At 51.1% G+C, this 23,325-nt stretch overlaps 1 protein-coding gene across 3 annotated transcripts; it reads left to right on the top strand.

Annotated features, from left to right (window-relative positions):
* The first annotated feature begins 1,004 nt into the window (after positions 1-1,004).
* On the top strand, positions 1,005-22,315 carry CGN (cingulin). 3 transcript variants are annotated; one of them, XM_070397383.1, is made up of 21 exons: positions 1,005-1,017; positions 6,368-7,248; positions 7,938-8,038; positions 8,167-8,236; positions 8,325-8,420; positions 9,877-10,004; positions 11,082-11,214; positions 11,491-11,703; positions 12,315-12,463; positions 12,720-12,852; positions 15,251-15,451; positions 15,781-15,987; positions 16,384-16,641; positions 17,542-17,712; positions 18,216-18,377; positions 18,730-18,819; positions 18,978-19,061; positions 19,161-19,279; positions 19,838-19,946; positions 20,330-20,493; positions 20,814-22,315. In XM_070397383.1, the coding sequence occupies exons 2-21, from the start codon at positions 6,382-6,384 to the stop codon at positions 20,953-20,955; spliced, it is 3,597 nt and encodes a 1,198-aa protein (XP_070253484.1). In that variant the 5' UTR covers positions 1,005-1,017; positions 6,368-6,381; the 3' UTR covers positions 20,956-22,315. The 3 variants fall into 3 exon arrangements, with proteins under 3 accessions (XP_070253484.1, XP_070253481.1, XP_070253482.1); XM_070397380.1 differs by lacking the exon at positions 1,005-1,017 and adding an exon at positions 1,047-1,154; XM_070397381.1 differs by lacking the exon at positions 1,005-1,017 and adding an exon at positions 3,471-3,490.
* The last annotated feature ends 1,010 nt before the right edge of the window (positions 22,316-23,325 follow it).

Raw genomic sequence — 23,325 nt, 5'->3', positions numbered from 1 at the left:
GTCAGCTGCATTTCAGACTCCTCTTTAACCCTAAATGCGTACACAAGAGATGTTTGTGGACAAGATCCAGAACCCAGCGACGTGAGCTACCTCACACTCTTTGCTACATATCTCAATGGCTACCATCTAGGTAGGAAGCCAACCTTCACAGCCGTGCTGTTTAACCACAGCTGGTGTATTAGCAGTGCCTCGAATTTGCTGAGCACCCCCCTCCCCCAACTTTACCCTCCTGGGGGCTGGGTCAACTCCCCCACCTTTTAAATAGTGGATTTACAATCTGGGGTTGAGTCCCCTTCCATTTAGAATGAGGATCATTCCTATTCAATGTAAACTCCATCCCCCGTTCCCATTCATTCCATAGATATGTATTAAGCTCTAATATGCACCCAAACAAGAGATCCCTGCTCTGGTGGAACTTACCGTAGGACAAAAGGCAAACGATGACCATGATTCCTAAGACTGAGTGACATAATTTGGAAGGTGATGAATACTACGGTGAAAAAGATGTGTGGAGGCCAGGGGATGGGGAAGGAAGTTCGAGATTGGGTTCTGGCGCAGGTTGGGGGAAAGGGAGGCGAGCAGAGTGAAGGAGGCTCCAAAGCTGGGGGGCCGGGCATATTTTCTGCAGAAGCGACGGAAGAGTAGCCTGGTCTATGCGAAGGTGGGTGCAGGGCAGAAAGGGGTTTGGACAGCGGTGGCGGTTGAGAACATCGGAAGCCGCGAGCTATTTTCCAGCTGAGCCCAGAAGATGCTCTGGCCCGAGGCTCCCGGGATGGAACCCAGGCGGGGTGCTCTTGGGGGAGGGGACCCCCCCCAAAATGGCCTCCTGGGGCCCCTCGCCGCCTCTCCCGCCGGCCCACGTGACCCGGCCCGCACCTCCCGCCCACCCAGGCTGGCGACCCCGGGTCGGGTGCTGGAGGCGGCCCCGCCCCCCCGGGAAACGGACCAACCGGAGGAAGGGGAGGGCGGGGCGTGTGATGACGGCCAATGGGGGTGGAGCTCGGAGGGGAGTAACAGGTTGGTGGGAAGGGGGGGAGGTGGAGGGAGCGTCCAGCGACAGAGGGGCGCGGGGGGGCGCCCGGAACCGCGAGTGCAGCTCTGCCCGAGCCCGAGCCGAGCCGAGCCCGAGCCCGGGAGCGCCGAGCTCGGCTGGGGTGAGTGAACCGGGTCGGGGCAAGGGCACCTGAGAGGCCAGCGGGCCTCAGGTGTATCCCCGAGGGGCGGGGGTCGTGGCGATCAGGGCTACCTCCCTCCGGGGCACTGTTGGGAACGGGAGGGGAGGTCAAGGTACAGTGGGAGTTCTGATTAAGAGCTGGTCCCCACTCTGGGGTGCAAGAGGCAGGTGCCTGGGAGAGTGCCAGGTGAGGGAGGGGCGCCCGAGGCGAAGGTTATTCCCAGGACAGAAGAGCGTTTCAGAGCCCGGATCTCTCTGGAGGTCAGGCGCCCGGTCCCAGCGGCAGACTTTCCGGGGGAGACTGGGGTGCTGGAGGGGAAGGAGTTCGTCTTCTCTGGGCAAAGGGCTCGGAGACGGAAGGGGGAGAGCATGGGAAGGTGCCGCTTCCCCGAGGCTTCCCCCCCCCCCCCCCCCCGACGGGACGGCCGGGGTCGCCGGTGCTGACACCCCTCTGGCTTTGAGATGGCTCTGAGGTGTGGCACCTGCTCTCGCCAGTCACCTGCAGGGGAAGACAGTCGCAAATAAGCAACACCGAGGGGCGGACCAAGGGTGGCTCCCATCTCTGTGCTGGTGTGAAACTAAGGCTTTCGGTTTCTGTCCTCTTTGCTTTCATGGCAGGGAGAATTTTTCCTTCTTCCTCTTGAGAGAGTGCCTCCCTAGAAAGGGATATGAGGAAGCAAGATCCTCAGGCCTACAGAATACCTAGAACTATTTCTTTCTCACCAGGCCTCTTTCCGGGACGAATCAAGCCCTCCCCCCAAGCACAGGTACCTTCTCCTGCACTTTTAGAGGGGCCATTGGGTGAGGTTTGGGAGCCTAACCAGTCTCCTGGGTGCCTCTCGGAAGAGTCCCATTACTCCCTGAAACCACCCCTGACCCCCCTGACTCCCAGACCATGATGGCTCTCAGACCGGCAGTAGGCACAAGTGATGCAGGAAACAGACGGGACTCTTCAGGAGACCACAAGACTGGAGGGGAGTTAGCACCTCCAAGTCTCCAGCTAGATGCGAGGTGCACAGTGGGGCCCGGACAAGACTTGAGAGGCAGATTCCCTTGCCGTAGGCAGAAAAGGGAGCCAGAGCCAGCCTTAGCTTGGCCCCTTTGATGCCCTGCCTGAGGAAAGTTGTTGTAATTGGGAAATAATTAGCAACCGCTATGTTGCATACACGTGCCTCCGCACCTCTTCTTTCATCCTGGATATTTGAGAGTAGGGGGCTGGCGCCAGGGGACTGACAATCCCGAGATTTGCCGGACCCTAAGAGGATCTGGCTTCACAGAACCAACCCTTCCTGCCTTCCGCAGGCTGACCTGCATGCCTTCACCTCCATGGGAGGTCAGAAGGGGACAGAGAGGGCTGCTTTTCCTTGTGTGGGGGAGGGGAGGACTAAGGTCCAGAGAGGTGGCCAAGGTAAAGGTGGGATCAGGAATGCATCTTTGGGGACTTGAGAGGGAGGAGTAGAGAGAGGCCGAGTCTTCCTGCCACACACTGGCCGGTCCTTCACCAGGTTCTTTGTGCATCTGCTCCTCCCGCCTGTTCCCCCTCTATCTTCTGCCTCCTCCTTCAGAGCCTGGGCCCTGGCATCTCTGCGAGACAGAGTCCCTGCCCATGGCTTTGCCCCTCGGCCTCCTCTGTGGTGTGGAGTAACTCAGGCCTTACCAGCTGCCCGTGGAGTCTCCCTGGCCCTCCCTTTCCCCTTGCCTCTCAAACCAGTCCAGCCAGTTTGCAGGGGCCCAGTTCCTCATTGTGTGTTTTTTTTTTCCCCCCTCACTGGCCAAGCAGCTCTAGCCTGGCTCTCAGGTTTCGGCTCTTTTAGTGGACCGAGCCAGGAGTCCACTTGCGGGATTCTTTTTGGATTCACAGGGAACCTTCTTATCTCTGTAACGAGGAGAACATAGGAGCTGAATGATGAAGGTCCCTGAGCTGCCCTTTTCTATTTTGACCATTTGCTTGCCTTGTTACTTCTGAGGGGAGTCTAATCTCTATTCCAGTTCTCCCGTTTTCTAAATCTGCAGAGTATGTAGCGTCTAGCTTATTCCCCAGCCCTGGTCTATGGGTTCTTCCGCACAGCCCAAACCACCCCGCCCCCACTTCCTGCCCGTAGTGCAGAGACCCTGTCACTCCTAGTTGGGAGCCAGACGCTATGGCTGGGCCAGAGGTGATGGAATTGGGGCAGGGCAGGCTAATGTGTAACTCAGGGGGAAGTGGCTGTTTGGTACCAGTGCAGTGCCCTTCCCCTCGGTGCAGACCGGAAGGACAGAGGCAGACAGATGAAGCTGAATCGCCTTGAGGCCTGGTCTCTTCCCAGGGTACAGTTGGTGAGGAACGCCTTGGGCACAGCCAGGGGAGGGAAAAGCAGGGTCAGGCATCTGGTGAGAGTGAAGGCTCTGCACTCCTTCCATGTTGCCTGGCGCTAGATCACTGTTTACCTGCCTCTGAGCCTTACGCAAGGCTTTGGAGCTGCCCTGCTCCCTGGCCCCGCCCCGCTGTCCTCTGTAACTGAAGGCGGATAGGTTTCGGGTTTTCCGTGTTGAATCATTTAGAGCCCTGCTTTCTGACCCACCCCAAAGATTCCTTCAGCCCTCCTGGCCTCTGACCCACACGTCCTGGGACTGAAGGTGTGTGAGGTTAGGGAGTCACTGGGACCGGAGGGTGCGGTCGAGGCTGCCTCCGAACAACTTGCTGCTCTTGGGTGAGCAAGGGGCTGTGCACTCTGCCGAGCCAAGCCTGGGAACTTCTTGACCTGGATCTTGAAGATCAGGAGATGTCCTGGCAGGGTAGAGCTGTATGATGAATAAATAATGTGACTTCTGAGAGCTTGCAGTCTAGGCACATCTGGTTCCAAAATTATGACTGAGGAGGGCAAGGAGTCCAGGCCAGGAAGAGGTCCTGTTACGAGGGCAGACGAGAAATGGCCATGAGGAATCTTTGGGCAAATCCCACTGCTATGTGAGGCTGCCTTGGTTCAAGATACAACCTTGAACGAGTATTTACCCACATCTACAATGTGCCAGATCCTGGGGACACAGGAGTCAGCGAAGAGCCATGTTCATCTGCCTTCGAGGAGCTTACAGTCTAGTGGGGGGACAGACAGGAAGCAATGAATCGCTGTGATAAATATATAAAAATAAGCCGAGGCAGACTCACTGAAGGACAATGTGGAGCATGTAGCATGGTTCTGACCTAGTTTGTGAGGAGTGGCGAGGGAAGGCTTCTCTGAGGAAGTGACATCCATCTATGAGTCAGGTGACGCCAGGAAGTCCTGTTGGAAGGAGCAGCAGGTGTGCAGGGTACTTACTGTGTTGTCAGCTTCGTGACAGGCGTATGCTGCGAGGGGAACTCATGTTTAATATCTTGACGTTTTTATTCAAGCAGAACCCCAGTAAATAAAGTGCAAAAATATTGAGTGTATAACGATACACTTTTACAGTTGTATACACCCATGGAATTATTGTCTAATTCTCACAGGTAAGTACCTCATGAGGTATGATCGCTATACCCATTTGAAAGATGAGGAAACTGAGACTCGGAAAAGTTGTGATTCGCCCAGGGTTATGTACATCGGGTGAAGAGCAGAGCTAGGATTCCGGGCCAGATTCTGATTCTAGTCCAGTGCCTCTTCTACTGGATGAGTGGTTTGGAAAACATATCCCTTTGCCTTGTGGCTTCTTTTCTGATTCCATTTCTTACTTGAATTCCAACATAGGGCCCTGACAACGAAATAGCCTGCTATGTAGGGCAGTGATGGCGAACCTTTTGAGCTCGGCGTGTCAGCATTTTGAAAAACCCTAACTTAACTCTGGTGCCGTGTCACATATAGAAATTTTTTGATATTTGCAACCATAGTAAAACAAAGACTTATATTTTTGATATTTATTTTATATGTTTAAATGCCATTTAACAAAGAAAAATCAACCAAAAAAATGAGTTCGCATGTCACCTCTGACACGCGTGTCATAGGTTCGCCATCACTGGTGTAGGGTATCTGAGTCAGATAAGACCTTGGTTAAGGTCTTCCCTGATGCTTGAAGAGTGGAAGACAGGGGTCCTTGGACTCACTGGCGGACCTTAAGGTGTTCATGTGACCCTCTTGAGATTCTGTGGTAAAGATTGGGTGGGCTGTCTTCTGCGGGGGAGGTATTGCTTTTATTATGTTCTCTAATGAAGTCTCAACACTGAAAAAGGTGTTGAGGTGTTTTTTCCCCCCCAATAAGGGGCTCCTCCCTCCCTGTTCCTTTCTCTGGAGGGTAAGGGCCTGGAATGCTAGGAATGCTCTTCCTTCTGCAGGAGACTCCCTCCCACCGAGCCCTTCCTCACCTGGAGTTTGGCCCTACCTTCTCCTCTCACCAGTTCCCTGGGCTTCCCAGTACTTCTACAAGCCCTTGCCAAGTTTCCTTGGCCCAGAGCTCCCCTGGGAGGTGGAGCTGGGTATGTTTGTGTCTTTGTCTGGCACGTTAGAGGCTCCTCCTCCAGGTTGGTGCAAGGCTCTGGTGGAGATTAGCAGAAGCTGGAGTTCTTATTCACTGCTCCTCCCCAAGTTCTGGGAGCCAGAGCACACCTGCAGGACATTCCATTTGCTGACGCTGAGCTTGGGCAATGTGGACTGGGGAGCTGGCCTATAGGTGGGCTTGGCTCTGGCCCTCAGGTGGCACAAGTCTGCCTGTCCTGGGGCCCCTTGGACTGGCACTCTGACATGTTATTTACGTATTTTTTTTCTTGAATAGGCAACACATCTGCATGGTTCCAAAATTCAAAAGGAACAAAGAGAGATACACCATAGAAAGCCAGTCACTTACCCATCCCTGTCCCTCGCTCTCAGTACCCGCAATCCAGATACATCACTGCTGTCAGCTTACGCATCCCAGAAATGGGCTAGAACACCTTGGGGTTCTTCTGTATTTGAAATGAGCTGTAGGACTGGAGGCCCCATTGTTCCATTGGGTGGAGGTGTCTGTTAGGCAGGACTTGTTAGAAATGGAAATCTTCAGGCCTCGCTCCAGACCTACTGAGTCAGAAACTCTGGGAGTGGGTCCAGCAGTGTGTGTTTTCATAGGCCGTGGGGATGCTTCTGCTGCTCAGATCAAGTATGAAAACCACAGTTTTACACGGGAGGAACTGACAGGACAATCACCTTCACACAACTGGGGAGAGGAGGTTCCTGGGTTTCTGCTTACCCGCTTTTCTTCATCTTCTAGGACCCTTCCGGCCCATGGAGCAGGCATTCACCATGGCCGAGCCCCGGAGCCCTGTAGACCATGGAGTCCAGATTCGCTTCATCACAGATCCAGTGGGCACCACAGAGATGGGCACCCTGCGTCATGGGGGGCGACGCCCAGCTAAGGATGCAAGAGCCAGCAGCTATGGGGTCGCCGTGCGTGTGCAGGGCATCGCTGGACAGCCCTTCGTGGTGCTCAACAGCGGGGACAAAGGGGGCGACTCTTTTGGGGTCCAAATCAAGGGAGCCAACAGCCGAGGGGCCCCGGGAGCTCTGAGCTCCGACTCGGAATTCCCCGAGAGCTCCTACTCTCGGGCCAAGGAGTTGTCTGGCCGCTTGCAGGACAGCATGTCTGATGAGGAGCCTGGGGCCCACTGGAATGGACGGCTCCTGCGCTCCCAGTCCCAGGCCTCGCTGACAGGCCCTGCCCCTATGGGTCCGGGCAACAGGAGCACCAGCCTGCTGGAGCTGGCCCCCCATGAAGCTCCCCCAGGGAGCACCATTGACACTGCTCCTCTGTCTTCAGTGGACTCACTCATCAACAAGTTTGACAGTCGCCATGGGGGCCAGGCCCGGGGCCGGACTGGCCGCCGCATGCGTTCGGTGCCCCCTGAACAGCGCAAGCGGAGCCAGAGCCTGGACAACCGGCTCCCACGGGACACCCTTGAGGAACGGGAGCGCAGGTCCCCCAACCACTGGAGCCCTAGCAGAAAGCATGACAGCCACGTGGGCAGCTTGAAACAGCCGATACAGAGCCAGAACTCTCCCAGTGGGTTCAGCCGTTCCCGTCAGACCCAGGACTGGGTCCTTCAGAGTTTTGAGGAGCCTCGAGGGAGGACACAGGACCCTGCCATGCTGCAGGTCAGACCCCACCTCTCTGCGCCCAAACCCTGGTCCCTTCTCGTCAGCCCTGACCCATGCCCTGGGACCCCTTGCTGGTTCAAATAACCGAGGGCAGAAAGTTTCCACCTTTTGTCTTTCACTTCTTCCATCCACGTGGACAGATTTCCATGGGCAAAATTAGAAAGGAAACAGAACCAACTGTAAAATCACCGTTCACAAGCATGGATAGTGACTTCCTGTGCCTCAGTCACTAGCGTTCGCCAGGACTGTTGTGTGCGTAAGGCAGGCTCGGAGGATAGGAGCCGCTCCCTGGTGCTCTTGCCAAAACTCCCATCTTTGTCTCCCACTCAGGGATGCAAATAAGTGGGGGAGTGATTGTACCCCGAGACAAAGTGAAGCCCATTCTAATAGTAAATCATTTACAAACGCGAATACATGGACTGTCATTAGTGCAGAATTACTTGTGATACAGCTCACCGCTGGTTGAGATCTGCTTGTTGAGGAAAAGCTGGTTTGCAACAGTAGCGAGAGGTGTATCCTCCCTGGCCTGTGGCTCAGGCCTCAGTGGTCTTGCTGCCTCTTTACCTGACTTCAGGCTTGTTCATGCTTGAAGGGCCTGGTCTCCTAATTGCCACTTCTGGCCCATCTGGACCTCGCACAGGCTTCTGGCTTAATATTCCTGTTTCTTTGGGTTTGCTTTTTTGCAGTTCAAATCAACTCCAGACCTTCTTCGAGACCAGCAGGAGGCAACCCCACCAGGCGGTGTGGACCACGTGAAGGCCACCATCTATGGCATCCTGAGGGAGGGGTGAGCGGGACCTCCCTTCTTTTCCTTCTAGCTTCCTTTCCCATCCCCCAGGCTCTTCACCCTAACTCCCCTCATCTCCGCTACCTCTTCCCTCCCCTAACCTTTGCTTCTGTCCTTTTATCCCCCAGGAGCTCAGAAAGTGAAACATCTGTGAGGAGGAAGGTCAGTTTGGTGCTGGAGCAGATGCAGCCTCTGGTGGTGAGTGGGGGCCTTCTCATGGTGGGAGCAAGGGTCAGGGTCAGGGTCCGCGTGGACTCACTTCCTTCCCCACCATTGTCTCCGGCAGATGGCTGCTCCTGGTTCGGCTAAGTCCCCGGCAGGGCAGGGTGAACTCAGCCGAAAAGTGGAGGAGCTACAGCAAAAGCTGGATGAAGAGGTGAAGGTGAGGGGAGGCTAGAGGCACAGGAGGGAGGAAGAACCACTGTGGGGAGAACCTTAACCTGGGCTGGGTCCGCCAGGTAATGGGGTAAGCACGCCTGTGTCCTGTGAGACAAGGATGTGTGCCGGTCCCAGCAAGGGCTTCTGGGCTTCCCTGGAGCTTAGATGGGAAGAGCACATTCATCAGGAGTCCAGCTACTTTTCATTCCATTTCCTTTGGCAGTTCCCATCCTGGCGCTGCCACTTACTGGCTGTATAAATCTGGAGCAAATTACTTACCTCAGTTCTTTTTTCATCATCATCATAATGACGGTGATAATAGTAGCTGTTTTTTATTAAGTATAATTTTTGTAGTAGGTGCTCTTCTGGATACTACGTAATAATTATAGTGACCCTGTAAGGTAGGCATCCTGGACTTTTTTTTTATGAGAAAATTGAAGGTCAAAGAGGTTAAGTGAATTGCTCAAGGTAGTAAGTTGCAGAGAAGACATTTGAAATCACAAGTTAATTTATTCTAATGTCTATATACTTCCCTTCCTGCCCGCCCCGCCCCCCCAAAAAAAAATACTGCTTCCAATGTTTTCAGTATTGCCTGTATGTTGTTGGTGCTCCGTAAGTGGTGGGTTGTAACTGCCTTTGTTTTCTATTTAGTGTCGTAGTTAAATGGTGAGCTGTGAGTCAAACTAACAGTTCAAATCCCGGCACCCTTAGTCGTTGGCTTTGTAGCACCTTGGGCAAGTTCTTTAACTGTTCTAAGCCTCCATTGCCTTGACTGTAAAGTGGGGATAATAATTGAACTGTATTAGTTAGCTAATGCTGTGTAACAAATTTCCTCAAAGCTGAACATGCCAACATCTCCCAGTGTCTGAGGAGCAGCGTAGCTGGGCAGTTCTGGCTCGGAGTCTTTTATGAGGTTCCATTCAAGGTACTGACGGGAGCTACAGTAATTGGAAGAGTTGACTGGAACTGGAGGATCTGCTTCTAAAATGGCTTATTCTATGGCTGTTGGTTGGAAGCCTCCGTTCCTTGCTGTGTGGATCTCTTCGTAGGGTAGCTTGCAATATGTCCCTACAATATGGCAACTACCTTCCCCCAGAGTGAGTGAAATGAGAGAGAAGGAAGCTGCGATGCCCTTTTTATGACCTTTTTTATGATCTCGTCTCAGAAACTACATGTCATTCCCCCCTTTTTCTGTTTGTTAGAAGAGAGTCCCTAAGCCCAGCCCATACTCAAGGGCAGAGTCTTCCCTTTTTGAAAGGAATTTTAAAAATTTGTGGATGTCTGTTAAGCCATCACAAATACCAAGGCTTCCTATGAGGATTAAGTGCAGATAATCTGCATAAGTTCCCTAATACATAGCTTACTATATAGTGAGTGTCAGTAAATGCTAGAATTCCCATGATTCCTGGTCCTTCTCAGAGGCTTTCCTTGCTCTCCACATGCTTTCCTTTCCTTTTCAGAAACGGCAGAAACTGGAGCCATCCCGGGTTGGGCTGGAGCGGCAGCTGGAGGAGAAGGCGGAAGAGTGCAGCCGACTGCAGGAGCTCCTGGAGAGGAGGATGGGGGAGGCCCAGCAGAGCACGAAGGAGTGAGTGCAGCTGATGGTGCATGGGAGGGGCTGAGGGGAGGCTGCATGGGGCTGAGGTTGGATTTAGAGGTTGCCTGTGGGCAGAGGGAGACAGGGAGTTCTCCAGTAATGGTGATGGTGCATGAGTTAGGTTACCTGGTTTGCCTCTCGGCCTCAGGTTTTTCATCTGTAAGATGGGGTTAATGATAGCACCTCTCAGGACTGTTGTGAAGATTCAGTCATTCATTCAGCAGATGTTTTTGCAATGCTGTGTGATGCACTGATCTAGAGTCCTGAGGTACACCAGTGAACCGTACAGAGGAAGAGCCCTGCTCTTCAGAAGCACAGTGTCTAGTGAGAGGTAACAGACTGTAAACAATAAATATATTCTTTTTTAAAAAATATACTTTTATTGATTTCAGAGAGGAAGGGAGAGGGAAAGAGAGATAGAAACATCAATGATGAGAGAGAATCATTGATCGGCTGCCTCCTGCATGCCTTCCACGGGGGATTGAGCTCGCAACCTGGGCATGTGCCCTTGACTAGAATCGAGCCTGGGACCCTTCAGTCTGCAGGCTGACACTCTGTCCACTGAGCCAAACAAGCGAGGGCAATAAATATATTCTTAAGTAAAATTTTCATATGTGAGAAGTAGAGTAAGTTATAGCAGATCAGAAGGGCCAGGTTATGGGGGAGCAGGTTACAGTATTAAATAAAGTAGTTAGGGGAGGTATTTTTTGTTGTTAATCCTCACCTGAGGATATTTTTTCCACTGATTTTTTTTAGAGAGAGTGGATGGAGGGAGGGAGAGAGAGAAACATCAATGTGAGAGAGACACATTGATTGATGGCCTCCCACATGTGCCCCAACAGGGCCAGGAATTGAACCCATAACCCAGGTACATGCCCTTGACTGGGAATGGAACCCTTCAGTCCGCAGGCCAACACTAACCATTGTACAACACCGGCCAGGGCTAGGGGAGTTCTTATTAAGATTTAAACAAAGACTTGAAGGAGGTTTAAATGAAATAATATATGTAAAGTGTTTAGAAAACTCTCTGACATGTAGTGCTCAATAATGTGGTCTGTTGTTAATTAGGCTCCAGAACATGAAGCTCCTCCTGGACCAGGGAGAGAGGGTGCGGCATGGGCTGGAGACCCAGGTGATGGAGCTGCAGGACAAGCTGAAACAGGCCCAAGGTCCTGAGCCTGCTAAGCAAGTGCTAATGAAGGTAGGCAGGTGGGTTGGGGACCCCAGCCCCTGCTTCCTTTCAGCTAGAGCACCCTCAGAGTATGGGAGTACCCCTAAGTATGCTTTCAGACAGACCTAATAGAGCCCAGAATGGTGGGTTTTCCCCTAGTCCTCTTGGAGGTCACAGAGCACCTGGTACCAGGCCTAACAGATTACAAGGCGCTCGGTAAAAATGTTTTGATTGACTGAATGAATGTCTAGACAGGTGGATCCTACCCGGTGGTCACCTCTGTACTTGCACTTGCACTTTCCCCAGGACTTGTTAGAGACCCGGGAACTTCTTGAAGAGGTCTTGGAGGGGAAACAGCGGGTAGAGGAGCAGCTGAGGCTGAGGGAGCGGGAGCTGACAGCCCTGAAGGGGGCCCTGAAGGAGGAGGTGGCCTCCCGTGACCAGGAGGTGGAGAATGTCCGGCAGCAGTACCAGAGAGATGCGGAGCAGCTTCGCCGGAGCATGCAAGACGCAACCCAGGCATGTGACAAGAGCAGGGACTGGGAAGGGGGCTACTCTGAAGTCTTGGTATTTTGGGACTTTTCATGGCTGTCATGGGACTCCCCCTAAAAGACAAATGTGAGATGTAATGAAAACCTTGGTCAGGAACCTGTAGTGGCAGAGGAGGGTGTGCAGGTCGGAAGTACCAGAGGGTGTGTAGTCAAAACCCCATGGGGAAGTAATGGGAGGAGGCTTCCTGTAGGTCAGGGGTGGGGAACATCCGGCCTGTGGGCCATGTAAGGCCCGAAAAATCATTTGGTCTGGCCCCGCCAAGGTATTAGGGGTGAGTTAATTAAATGTTTGACCACATATAGCAGGCTAATTTTTAAGTTGATAATTTTGTATGGCCCGTGAATGATGTTATAAATATGCAAATGGTTATTGTCAGAAAAAGGTTCCCCACCCCTGCTATAGATAATGGAGGGGTGTAGATAATGACCTGGAGGAAGAACCTTCCCTTAGCATTGCACCAGGTTTCACTGGGTGTCACCGGATGCCCTCGACCTGGGCCTGACCTTCTACATTCTCACTGGTGTGAAGTGAGCTCTCCCGTCCAAGCCTTCTGGTCCTCTGACTCTCCCCTTCCTTAGGACCATGCAGCATTAGAGGCCGAGAAGCAGAGGATGTCGGCCCTGGTGCGGGGGCTGCAGAGGGAGCTGGAGGAGACCTCAGAGGAGACAGGGCATTGGCAGAGCATGTTTCAGAAGAACAAAGAGGAGCTTAGAGCCACCAAGCAAGAGTAAGGACCTTGCCCCTCTCCCAGGAATACATACCCATGATTCTTATCCATAGGCCACTTCCTTTCCACTCCTGCTGCGCTCTCTACTCTCTGCTTCTCAAACTGCTATTTTTTATATCCAGCTTCCTCCCTCCTGAGACTGGGTACCCAGTGTATTAGCCTCCAGGGAGGTGGTTTTCATTGTCCTGCTAACCTCTCCCAGGCAAGTGGCCTGACCCTGTCCCTTTCCCCTTTTAATTCACCTGTCTGGGCTCAGACTCATGCAGCTGCGGATGGAGAAGGAGGAGATGGAAGAGGAGCTTGGGGAGAAGATAGATGCCTTGCAAAGGGAATTGGGGCAGGCCCGAGCTGGTGCTGGAGAGTCTCGCCAGGCGGAGGAGCTCAAGAAGGTATTTGGGAGTTAGGGGCAGAAGGGAAGGTTGGGGTGTTAGGAGCCTGCCTCGCCTTTCCATGAGGATCCCCACATGAATGTGGCTATCTCCCTCGGGCTTGGTTTGCAGGCCCCATCCTGCCTGCCCAGCCGTATCTCGTCCCAGCACAGAGTCTTTGACCCAGCAGGGCTGGCTGGTCTCACTGAGAATAGAAGTTTCTAGGGGAAACGGCTCTCAGTGGCCAGGATGAATAGTATATCAAGAGGCTGCTGGCTGCTTCCCAAGAGACCTCATGCGTAACGGCATTTAGGTGGATTTGTGAAACTTCAGGGTCATTTCTTTTGCAAGTTTGGAAACCTAACTTGGTCACATAGCAAGAGCTGCTCTGTCTCTCAGAGGGTACTCATTAACTAAATTTTAAAACAAACATTAGAGCATCTGTTTATTCACTTCCAATGAGAGTTGTCGCCACATGGACTGGAATACTTGCATTGGCACAGCCAGCTGACCTAAATGGGAAGCCAGGTGGTAATTTGAAAGCTGCATAGAGAGTATAGAATCTAGGCGTAGAATTAAATGTTTTATCATACATGGGTATTTTATAAATGTTGAGGGCATAAAATTGAAGGGAACACACAAATACTTTTTTCATATTCCTAGAATTAGTTTATCAAGGCCAAGAAAGCAACTGATTGTTTGGGGTGATTTAGAAACTTAGAAAATATTTTCATTAATTTTAGAGAACTGACATTTATGGCCGCCTGAGTTTCCTTGTAGGTCTACATTCCTTTGATTCACTCTGCTGGTTTCAAATGCTATACATAGCAGGTGCTCAGTTAATAAGTATTAATTAATCAATGCTTATTTATCATGCCTGTACTATAAAACTGCCTCATTGTAATCAAGGTAATCATATTTTTAAATGATGATTTTCCAGATATATAAATGCCTGAGCTTACCACAAAGTATTTGGTGGAGAAAAACATAATAAATGTTAACCAAATATATTTGGTGGTTATGAAATCAAAAGTACTCTTAAATTTTAAGATATTTAATTTAAAATATTGAATAAGTATCAAGGATAGTCTGAAATCTGTTCACTATATTAGTTGACATAGTGAACCTAGGCATTCCTCTGGACAATCTCAGTTGATATATTATGCTGGATAAAGTGAAAAAGTAATAACTAGTATTTAATTTATCTCACATATTAAGTATATTTTATCAAGTATTTAGCCAATAAACAAAGTATACATTAGGAAAACAGACTGACCCAGTTCAATATACACCATACAATGTGTTATTTTTATTTTTTTTCTTTTTCTTCGTAATTAGTTTTGTTAGTTTCTCACATTGAAGACTTAACCCTATGTTATATAACCTTTCAGCCTAATTATGGTACTGTCTGAATTTCAGAAGTAGCTAATAGCTAAAGAATTAGAACCAGAGCTCATGTTTTAACTTTTTAAAAAAGAAATCAGGGCAGCACCACTATGTATTGTGCCACATATTTTGGTTTTCAAAATATTTAACAGCTAATCCTTTTTGATCCATACCCTCATCTATTCTCATTCCACATAATTTTTTAAATGGAGATTTATTGCATATGTCATAAAACTCACCCTTATAAAGTGTATAATTTAGTGGTTTTAAGTATATTCACAAAGTTGTACAACCATCACCACTATCGAATTACAGAACATTTTCATCATCCCAAAAAAGACCCCTATATCCACGAGCAGTCATTCTTCCCACCCTGGCAACCACCAATCTACTTTCCATCTGTGGATTTGCCTATCCGGACTTTATATTTAAATGGATTCCTAGAACATGTGGCTTTTTTTTTTTTTTTTTTTTTTTATGTCTGGTTTCTTTCACCCAGTGTAATGTTTTTCACGGTTTACTCATGTAGCAATGATCAGTGCTTTACTTTTTATGGCTGAATAATATTCCGCTGTACGGATAGACCACATTTGTTCATCTGTTTGCCCGCTGGTGGACATTCGGGTCAGCCCTCCATTTGAGCTATAAGGAATAGTGCTGCTACGAACACTCATGCACACATTTAAAATGAACATGTTTTCGATGCTCTCGGGCATACACAGGGTGTGGCAAAAGTAGGCTTACAGTTGTTCGCATGGAAAACAATACAATGCTTCGTAAATAATAATGCAAGAATAAACTCTTGTGTTGCACCTGCAACTGTGAACCTACTTTTGCCACCCCCTGTGCGTACGTTTTCAGTTGCCGGGTCCTGTGGTCACTCCAGGGTTCACTTTTGGAGAGACTACAAACCCCTTTCCCGGGTAGCCACACCATTTTACACTCCCTCCCGCAATGTGCGGGGGTTCAGTTTCTCCACGTGCTGGTGTCCCAGCCGGCCTTCTGTCCTGTTGCCATGCCCCTTCCCTCCTAGGAGCTGCGCCGGACACAGGAGGAACTGAAGGAGCTGCGGGCAGAGCGGCAGAGCCAGGAGGTGGCCGGGCGACACCGGGAGCGGGAGTTGGAGAAACAGCTGAGGGTCGAGGCTGATCGAGGCCGGGAGCTGGAACAGCAGAACGTCCAGCTGCAAAAGACCCTCCAGCAATTGAGACTGGACTGTGAAGAGGCTTCCAAGGCAAGGGGAGTGGGCACAGGGCTTAGGAGGTGGAGGCGGAGGGGTCTGGAGGGCTGAGGAGCCAGAGGGCGTGGAAAATTACCTGTCATGGGTATGTACAGCCCAGATCCTTGGTCCTAGTGTGTGGTTGCAGCCGCCAGGATTTGGCCGGGGGAGGCCGGGCTGTCCCTGGTGACTCCCAGTGCACCTCTGTAGGGGTGGGTTTCTCAGGGAAGCCTCTATCCTTCTTGGAAGTCCAGTTCTCGTGGCCTCTTTGTGGGGGGCTTTTCCTGGGCGTGGACAGTAACCTTGAGCCGTGGGGTCTGAGCCGCCACTCTGCACGGCCGCAGGCTCAGATGGCAGCGGAGGCAGAGGCAGCAGTGCTGGGGCAACGTCGGGCAGCAGTGGAAACGACGCTTCGGGAGACCCAGGAGGAGAACGACGAATTCCGAAGGCGCATCCTGGGTCTGGAGCAGCAGCTGAAGGAGGCGCGAGGCCTGGCGGAGGGTGGGGAAGTGGCGGAGGCTCGGCTTCGGGACAAGGTGCAGCGGCTCGAGGTCAGTGCCTCTGGTGACCTCGTTGGCTTCCTGCGGCCCTCTCTCCTCTAGTCCCTGCTGAATACTCAGCCATCACTTTTATTTTGTCGTTAGTGTTTTTCCGATCGCTTCCAAGCTCTCTGTTCCCCTTGCCTTTGTTTCCTGGAGTGTGTTTTGGTGTGAACGTCCCAGTCTTTGCACTCGAGGCCTGGACTGGAACAGCAGAGGCCAGGACAGAGGCATTTTTGTCTCTTATCTCCCAAACTTTGCATGTTCTATGTCTTGATTTTTTTTTTCTACTCCATCTGAGCCTGTTTTCGTTGCTCACCCTTTTCTTCCTCTTCTCTCCCATCTACTCACCTCCAAATGGCTAGAGCCCAAGCTTTACCTCCTCTTGGTCCACCCCCCCTGCCCCAGGTGGAGAAGCAGCGGCTAGAGGAGGCCCTGAATGCAGCCCAGGAGGAGGAAGGGAGCCTGGCAGCAGCCAAGCGGGCACTGGAAGTGCGGCTGGACGAGGCCCAGCGTGGGCTGGCCCGCATGGCACAGGAGCAGCAGGCACTGAACCGGGCCCTGGAGGAGGAGGCGAAGCAGCGGGAGGCGCTGCGGAGGGGCAAGGCCGAGCTGGAAGAGCAGAAGCGCTTGCTGGATAGGACTGTGGACCGACTGAACAAGGAGGTGGGGCATGGGGCGCCTGGGCTCTGGAAGAGGCCCAGCTCATTCAGAAGCTTGCCTGGGGGGACAGGGTGATGTGGGTCAGAATGTGTGCTGTTTGCTTTCCTCAAGTTCATTGTTGGGGAGGCCAAGGTCAAATCTTCAGAGAGTGACATCCTCCCTACCTCCCCTCAGTGCTCTTGCCCTTCTCCCCACGCTCCATTCCTTTATGGTCTTGATCCTTGGAAATGTCTCCTGGAATTCTCCATTAGAACTCTATAAGACCTAAATGTAAGAATCTTCAGTGGGAGAATTTTATATTTGGGGTAGCAGAAGGAGGGAGGAAGGAAGAAAAAGAAATCAATTGCTTGTTTTCAGCTAAGGTTGTCCTCCCAGTCTCTTACATTATAAAACTAGAGCAAACACCTACTATAGTTCATCATTTCTGAAATGTACATTTTATTATCTCTGAAGGTGAGTTTTGGCTTATAACTGATGGTATATTGTAGTTCAATTGGCAAATTTTTCTTAGTGATACACCATTGGAATATTGGGTTTGCTGAAATAAGGTCATTTAAAGTTTATTGTGTATCAGGCACTGTTGTATGTACTTTACATAATTAACTAATATAACTCTCCCAACAACCTTGTGATGTAGGTACTATTATTGTTCCATTTTACAGATGGGGAACTGAGACCCAGAGAGGATAAGTAACTTGCCTGTGGTCACATAGCTAGTAAGTGGTAGAGCCAGGAGTTGAACCCAGGCAATCTGTACATTACTAGTAGCCATACCAGAGTCCTAGGCCCAGGACAGAGCAACAAAGGGGCTGCTTCAGCAGGAAGGAAGCTCTGGGAGGGTCTTGAGAGCTTGGACCCAGAGAAGAATTGGGTCCTGAAAACGTTCTGCTCTGTGCGTCCCAGCTGGAGCAGATGGGGGATGACTCTAAGCAAGCCCTGCAGCAGCTCCAGGCCCAGCTGGAGGATTACAAGGACAAGGCCCGGCGGGAGGTGGCAGATGCCCAGCGCCAGGCCAAGGAGTGGGCCAATGAAGCTGAGAAGACCTCTGGGGGGCTGAACCGGCTTCAGGATGAGGTAGGAGCTTAAGTGGCAGGAGGGTGGGAACCCTTCCTGTGTCCTTGGTTTGAAGGTCATTGCCTCTTAACTAAACCTGTGGCCCAGGAATCCTGAGAGACCCAGGTTTAGTGTCTAACCATTTAGAGTGACATACAAGGTGGGGGAGGAGGGAGGGAGTGGTCTACCCTAGGTACAGACAATAGAGGTTGCATTGTCTGTAGAGCAGGGATTTTCAAACTCAGATGTACATTGGAGTCACCTGGGAAGATTTTTAAAAATTCCAGTGTTCAAGCTGCATCCTGTACCATTTAAATCATAATCCTTGGGGATCAGTAGTCTAAAAACTCCTCAGGTGATTCCAGTCTGTGCAGGAAGTTTTTAAACAAGAAACAAAAGGGACTAAAAATCATTCTGCTTTTTATCATCACCATACACTGGCAATTCTAAAAAATTGTGGACTGCTCCCACCCCTCAATCCCCACCTTACTTCTCTGAACTGTTGCATTTTCCCTTCTGCCCAGACCCAGAGGCTGCGGCAGGCCCTGCAGGATTCCCAGGCCGAACGGGACACAGCCCGTCTGGACAAGGAGCTTCTGGCCCAGCGGCTGAAGGAGCTGGAGCAAGAGGCCCAGAACAAAAAACGCTCCCAGGATGACAGGACCCGGCAGTTCAAGGGCCTTGAGGTGGGGACAGTGTGCGGTGGCCTTGTGGTGGTGCGAGGGGCGTGGAAAGAAGAGGGCCTGGGACCTGGCACAGGTGGGAGATCTGTGGTTTCTCTGTTTTCTCAATAGGGTAATAGGGCTGCCCCACTGAGCAGTAGATTCTGAGGTTTGTCATTCTGCTAAGGGGCCAAGGCCAGAGCAGGCTCCACTCTTTCCCTTTGATGCCACACCTGGTCAGCAGAGGGCACAAGCCCCGTGGTGGCTCTGGGCAGAGGCAAAGACCAACAGGTTCTGGGGATGTGTGAGAGAGAAAAGTCTGGAGGCTGGGCTTTGAGAACGGCCTGATTGGTATCCCGTTGTCCCTCCGCCACAGGAAAAAGTCTCACGGCTGGAGGCAGAGCTAGACGAGGAGAGGAACACTGTGGAGCTGCTGACCGACAGGGTGAATCGCGGCCGGGACCAGGTAACCCCTTCCTTACTCTGCATCTGTGTCTACCTCTGAGCTGAACCTTTGGACTCAGAGTTCAGGGAGCATCCTGCAGTCACTCTGCCTCACTCGGTTCAGCTTGGTGGTTCATCGTCAGCTTTCCCCAAGTCTGGTTCCTCTCATCCCTCCCCTAGGTAGACCAGCTAAGGACAGAGCTCATGCAGGAGAGGTCCGCTCGGCAGGACCTGGAGTGTGACAAAATCTCCCTGGAGAGACAGGTGAGGGGGAGTCTTGGGGATGGATCACAGGAGGCAGGGAGAATGGCCACGGAAGGGATCAGAAGAGAGCTAACTGTGGAGGCTTCCTGTCCCTCTCAGAACAAGGACTTGAAGAGCCGGTTGGCCAGCTCAGAAAGCTTCCAGAAGCCCAACACCAGCCTCTCTCAGCTTGAATCCCAGAATCAGGAGTTGCAGGAGCGGCTGCAGGCTGAGGAGAGGTGAGGTGGACCCATATTTCCTCTCTCCCTCTGGACTTTTCTCCTCTGGTGCTCCCTCCATCTTCTACCTCAGACATGGCCAATCCGGCCTGATCTTTTGGGAGAACTTCTTTCTTGATAGAAAACCGAGAGAGAGAGTTACAGAAATTCTAAAATGTGAATGGATGTCTATCTTCCAGTTCTTTGGACCTGCCCTGGATCTTCCCTGGTCTAATGGTGGGGCTCATGACTGAGAGGAGTCTGTGGAGGCACTAGAAGTCCAAATTGGGGTTAATGTAGAAATGGTGGCCCTAACCGGTTTGGCTCACTGGATAGAGCATCAGCCTGCGGACTGAAAGGTCCCAGGTTTGATTCCGGTCAAGGGCATGTACCTTGGTTGCGGGCTCATCCCCAGTAGGAGGTGTGCAGGAGGCAGCTGATCGTTGTTTCTCTCTCATCGATGTTTCTAACTCTCTATCGCTCTCCCTTCCTCTCTGTAAAAAATCAATAAAATATATTTTTTTAAAAAAAGAAAGAAATGGTGACTGCTATAGACACCCCTCTACCCCACCGTCTTAGGGAGAAGACAGTTCTGCAGTCCACCAACCGAAAACTGGAGCGGAAGGTTAAAGAGCTGTCCATCCAGATTGATGATGAGCGGCAGCATGTCAATGACCAGAAAGACCAGGTAAGGACCATAGCCGGGGCCAAGCAACGATGCGGCCAGTACATACTGCGTTTGCTTGAAGGCCAAGGTTGGTCCCATCTCATGGGTCTTCCAAACTTAGACTTTCCTCATATCAAAATGGAGACTTGACTGAAAGGATTGGATTATTAGAGTTATAGGAAGCACATGTGTTTAGTGCATATGATGTGTGAGCTTCTCTAAGTATTATACATGTATTAACACATTTAATCCCCAAGACAAACCTGTGAGCTTAGGGAACTTGCTCATGGTCACAATGTTTTCCAAGGGGCAGTGATCCCTTGTCAAGATTGCTACAGGGGAGGGTCCCAGGCCATGGTGGCAGCAGATGCTTTTCTAATGTGGGGACTTGGTATCCTTCCCAGCTAAGCCTGAAGGTGAAGGCTTTGAAGCGGCAGGTGGACGAAGCAGAAGAGGAAATTGAGCGACTGGACGGCCTGAGGAAGAAGGCCCAGCGTGAGCTGGAGGAGCAGCATGAGGTCAATGAACAGCTCCAGACCCGGATCAAAGCTCTGGAGAAGGACTCCTGGTATGGGCTGCTTTACTGCCCCTGCCCCATCGGGATAGTGGAGCAGGAGGGGGATGGGCTCTCCTGGCTGACCTCTAGGGAGAAGAGGATCTCTCAGATGGGACTTGGAAGTCACTTATTCCTGGCTGGAAGCCAGTATGATTACCTTTTAGTATCTCAGCCTCTATTCTATACCCCATCTCCCCAAATCTCTGATTAGTGGGGGATCTTGGGAGTAGCTTTAGGTCTTAGAAGAATTGGGAGTCTCTTTAGCATGAAAAGTTTGGCTGTCTCAATCTTTCTACCTCCCTCCATGACCAGTATTCCTCTCTTTGACTCAGGCGCAAAACTTCCCGCACAGCTGCTGAGTCAGCCCTCCAACACGAAGGGCTGAGCTCAGACGAGGAATTCGACAATGTGTACGATCCTTCCTCCATCGCATCACTGCTTACGGAGAGCAACCTGCAGACCAGCTCCTGTTAGCTCTCGGTCCACAAGGCCCAGAGGCCACGCTCGAGGCCTATCCTGGCCAGCCCTGCTTTGCCCTGCCTCAGATTCCTCATTCTTTCGGGGGACACAATCATTCAGACCTGAGACAGGGAGTGGTGGTGATAAAAGGGTATCAGTGCTAAGGTGGTAGACAGACTTTCCTTTTCCTCTAGAGGAGTGGGTATCTTAAGCCACCCGAGCCCGTAAGTGCCGAGCCCTTCCTCTTCTCCCTTACAGCGGCAGGATGGTCAGCAAATAGGTTTGGGGGATTGAGCAGGACAGGAAGGGAGAGAAATTGCCATGTATATAAAGCTTTATTACTTTAGCCCTTAATCCTCAGGCTCAGGGAAATACCCTAGGATATTCTGCTACCTTGATTCCTGTAACCAGCTTTCCTCCCACTCTGGAGCAGGGTGTGGGGAACATTATGGGTAATGGACACGCTGGCGTGGCTCTACCTGCTCCTCGATGCTCCTCTTTGCACAGTCATGGGGCCCATGTGGTAGACGCCCCCCCAACCCCACCTCCCAGCCCTATTTTTTATCTTCCCTAATCAAGTGAGTCCAGAAGAGCCTTTCTCTTCCCCTTTCCATCTTCATTCCTAAATTCCTTCTTTCCTCTCAGTGCCTTAGCCACGGCGAGGAGATAAGGATGCTCTTCTTGCCTTTTATACCTGCACATTCATACCTCTCCAAGGACCAGCCTTTTTCCGTCTGGGGCCCTTATCTTTCCTCCAGCCCCAGTAACTGGTCAAGAGAGCTACTGGCTTCTCTGCCAATGAGCCCCTCTGAGAGGGACTTTGGTGGCGCCATGATGAGATGGTGGGGCCTGGTTCTGCTCAGGGTTTCCATCCTTCCTCCTCTCCCTCTGTGACTATGGACGTGTTTATAAGATGGTCATACCTGGGAACACTGACAACTGTCTACACAAGTTGACAAACAAAGGTTTCAGTCCTTCCATGTGGCCTTTCTTGTGGCTTCTCTGACCAGATGTGCCCATCCTTACCGGGGAACCAAAGGGCCCTCATCTCGGGAGCTTGGATCTGATATAGGGCTTCCCAACGGGCTGGAGGCTGACTCTTGGTAGAAATGGGAAGAGGCAATGGAGGACTTATTTCTCCTTTGGGTTTTGGGGAGAGCCAAGCCCTAGTGGAGAGGAGTAAGGGAGATGATTCACCTCATTTCCTAAGGAGGCTCTGTGAGGAGCCTGGGGGAAGAAGAAGGCTGTTCTCACCAATGGCTTGTAATTTCATGATTTAAAAAAATGTTCTGCAAATCAGATATTTTCTCCAAAACCAATCCAGCCTTGATTTTTATTTTAAATTAACTATTAAAATTATATATCTATCCTGAAATCCGTGGCGTGTTTTTCTCATTCTTTTTCCTTGCTTATTTGGAGGGCCCCACATTATGAAGAAACCATTTTAACTGCACAATTTAGAGGCTGAAGCTGGGGTTTTCTTGACCTCAGTTTTTAGAGGCCTTTACAACAGATCAGATGGAACCTAGGGAACTGGGTGTTTATAGCACCTCCATTTTCTCCTAAACAAGCTCCTGGGAATAGCAAGACCAGTACATGCCTTCTTTGAAGGGTTTGAGGAGACACAGAACTGGGTTTTATTCCCTTGGGGCATAGGGATATCCCCAGCATTCACCTTCCAGGTACAAAGACCGACATCCATTCCTACCTGGCATGGGAACCTGTCCTTGTATTGCCTTGAAGAGGGAGCTAGCTGTTCACCAAGCACTGCCCAGCCAAGAGTGGGTCAGACCTTCTCCTGCCTACTTCCATATGGACCATAGCCCAGTGGAGCAGCCACCTGCAGAGAGCAACTGGGCTGGGAAGAGGCTCCAAGGTCTTGCTTGGCCATGCTCTCTTTCAGACCCTTAAGATGCTAACCTGGGTTTGGGGAGCAAATGCCACTGGAGAAATTGAGGCTCATCCTTTCTTAAGAATACAAATTCCTTTTAAGGACACGTCCCACCTCTCCCAACCATATAAGGGCAGCTTTGGTATAATAGCTTCTGCAAAACAAGCCCCACCCAGAGCCAAGCTGGCTTTGACTTTGGCCTGGGCGTCCTGCCAGGGAAGGGCACCTGCCAGACTGGCTTAGGCCAGTCTCAATGAGCTGGCCCTTGATGCTTGCATTTCTATGGTGGAGGAAATTTGCTCAGCTTCACAAAGCCTACAGGCTGGCCTATAAGTAGAGAGAGGAGAATGTCTGGAAGCTTTTTAAAAATTCATTGTCTAGGGGCAGGCAGGGTGGTTATCTCTTACCAACACTGATCTTCGAGTTGAAAGGAGGAGACAGCAAAACTAAGGAAGAATGGTTGAGGCACAACCACACGTGTTAGACAAAACTTG

This window comes from Myotis yumanensis, unplaced genomic scaffold (genome assembly GCF_028538775.1).
Source record: "Myotis yumanensis isolate MYYU_CA2020_CCGP unplaced genomic scaffold, mMyoYum1.0.hap1 SCAF_17, whole genome shotgun sequence".
NCBI lineage: Eukaryota > Metazoa > Chordata > Mammalia > Chiroptera > Vespertilionidae > Myotis > Myotis yumanensis.
This window is presented reverse-complemented; position numbering and strand designations above follow the sequence as displayed.

Excerpts from the sequence above, each read along its gene's own strand:
- CGN (XM_070397383.1), top strand. The coding sequence starts at position 6,382 with ATGGAGCAGGCATTCACCATGGCCGAGCCCCGGAGCCCTGTAGACCAT. Across the intron at positions 11,215-11,490 it reads CTAAGCAAGTGCTAATGAAG|GACTTGTTAGAGACCCGGGA; the intron begins GTAGGCAGGTGG and ends CACTTTCCCCAG. Across the intron at positions 12,464-12,719 it reads CTTAGAGCCACCAAGCAAGA|ACTCATGCAGCTGCGGATGG; the intron begins GTAAGGACCTTG and ends GTCTGGGCTCAG.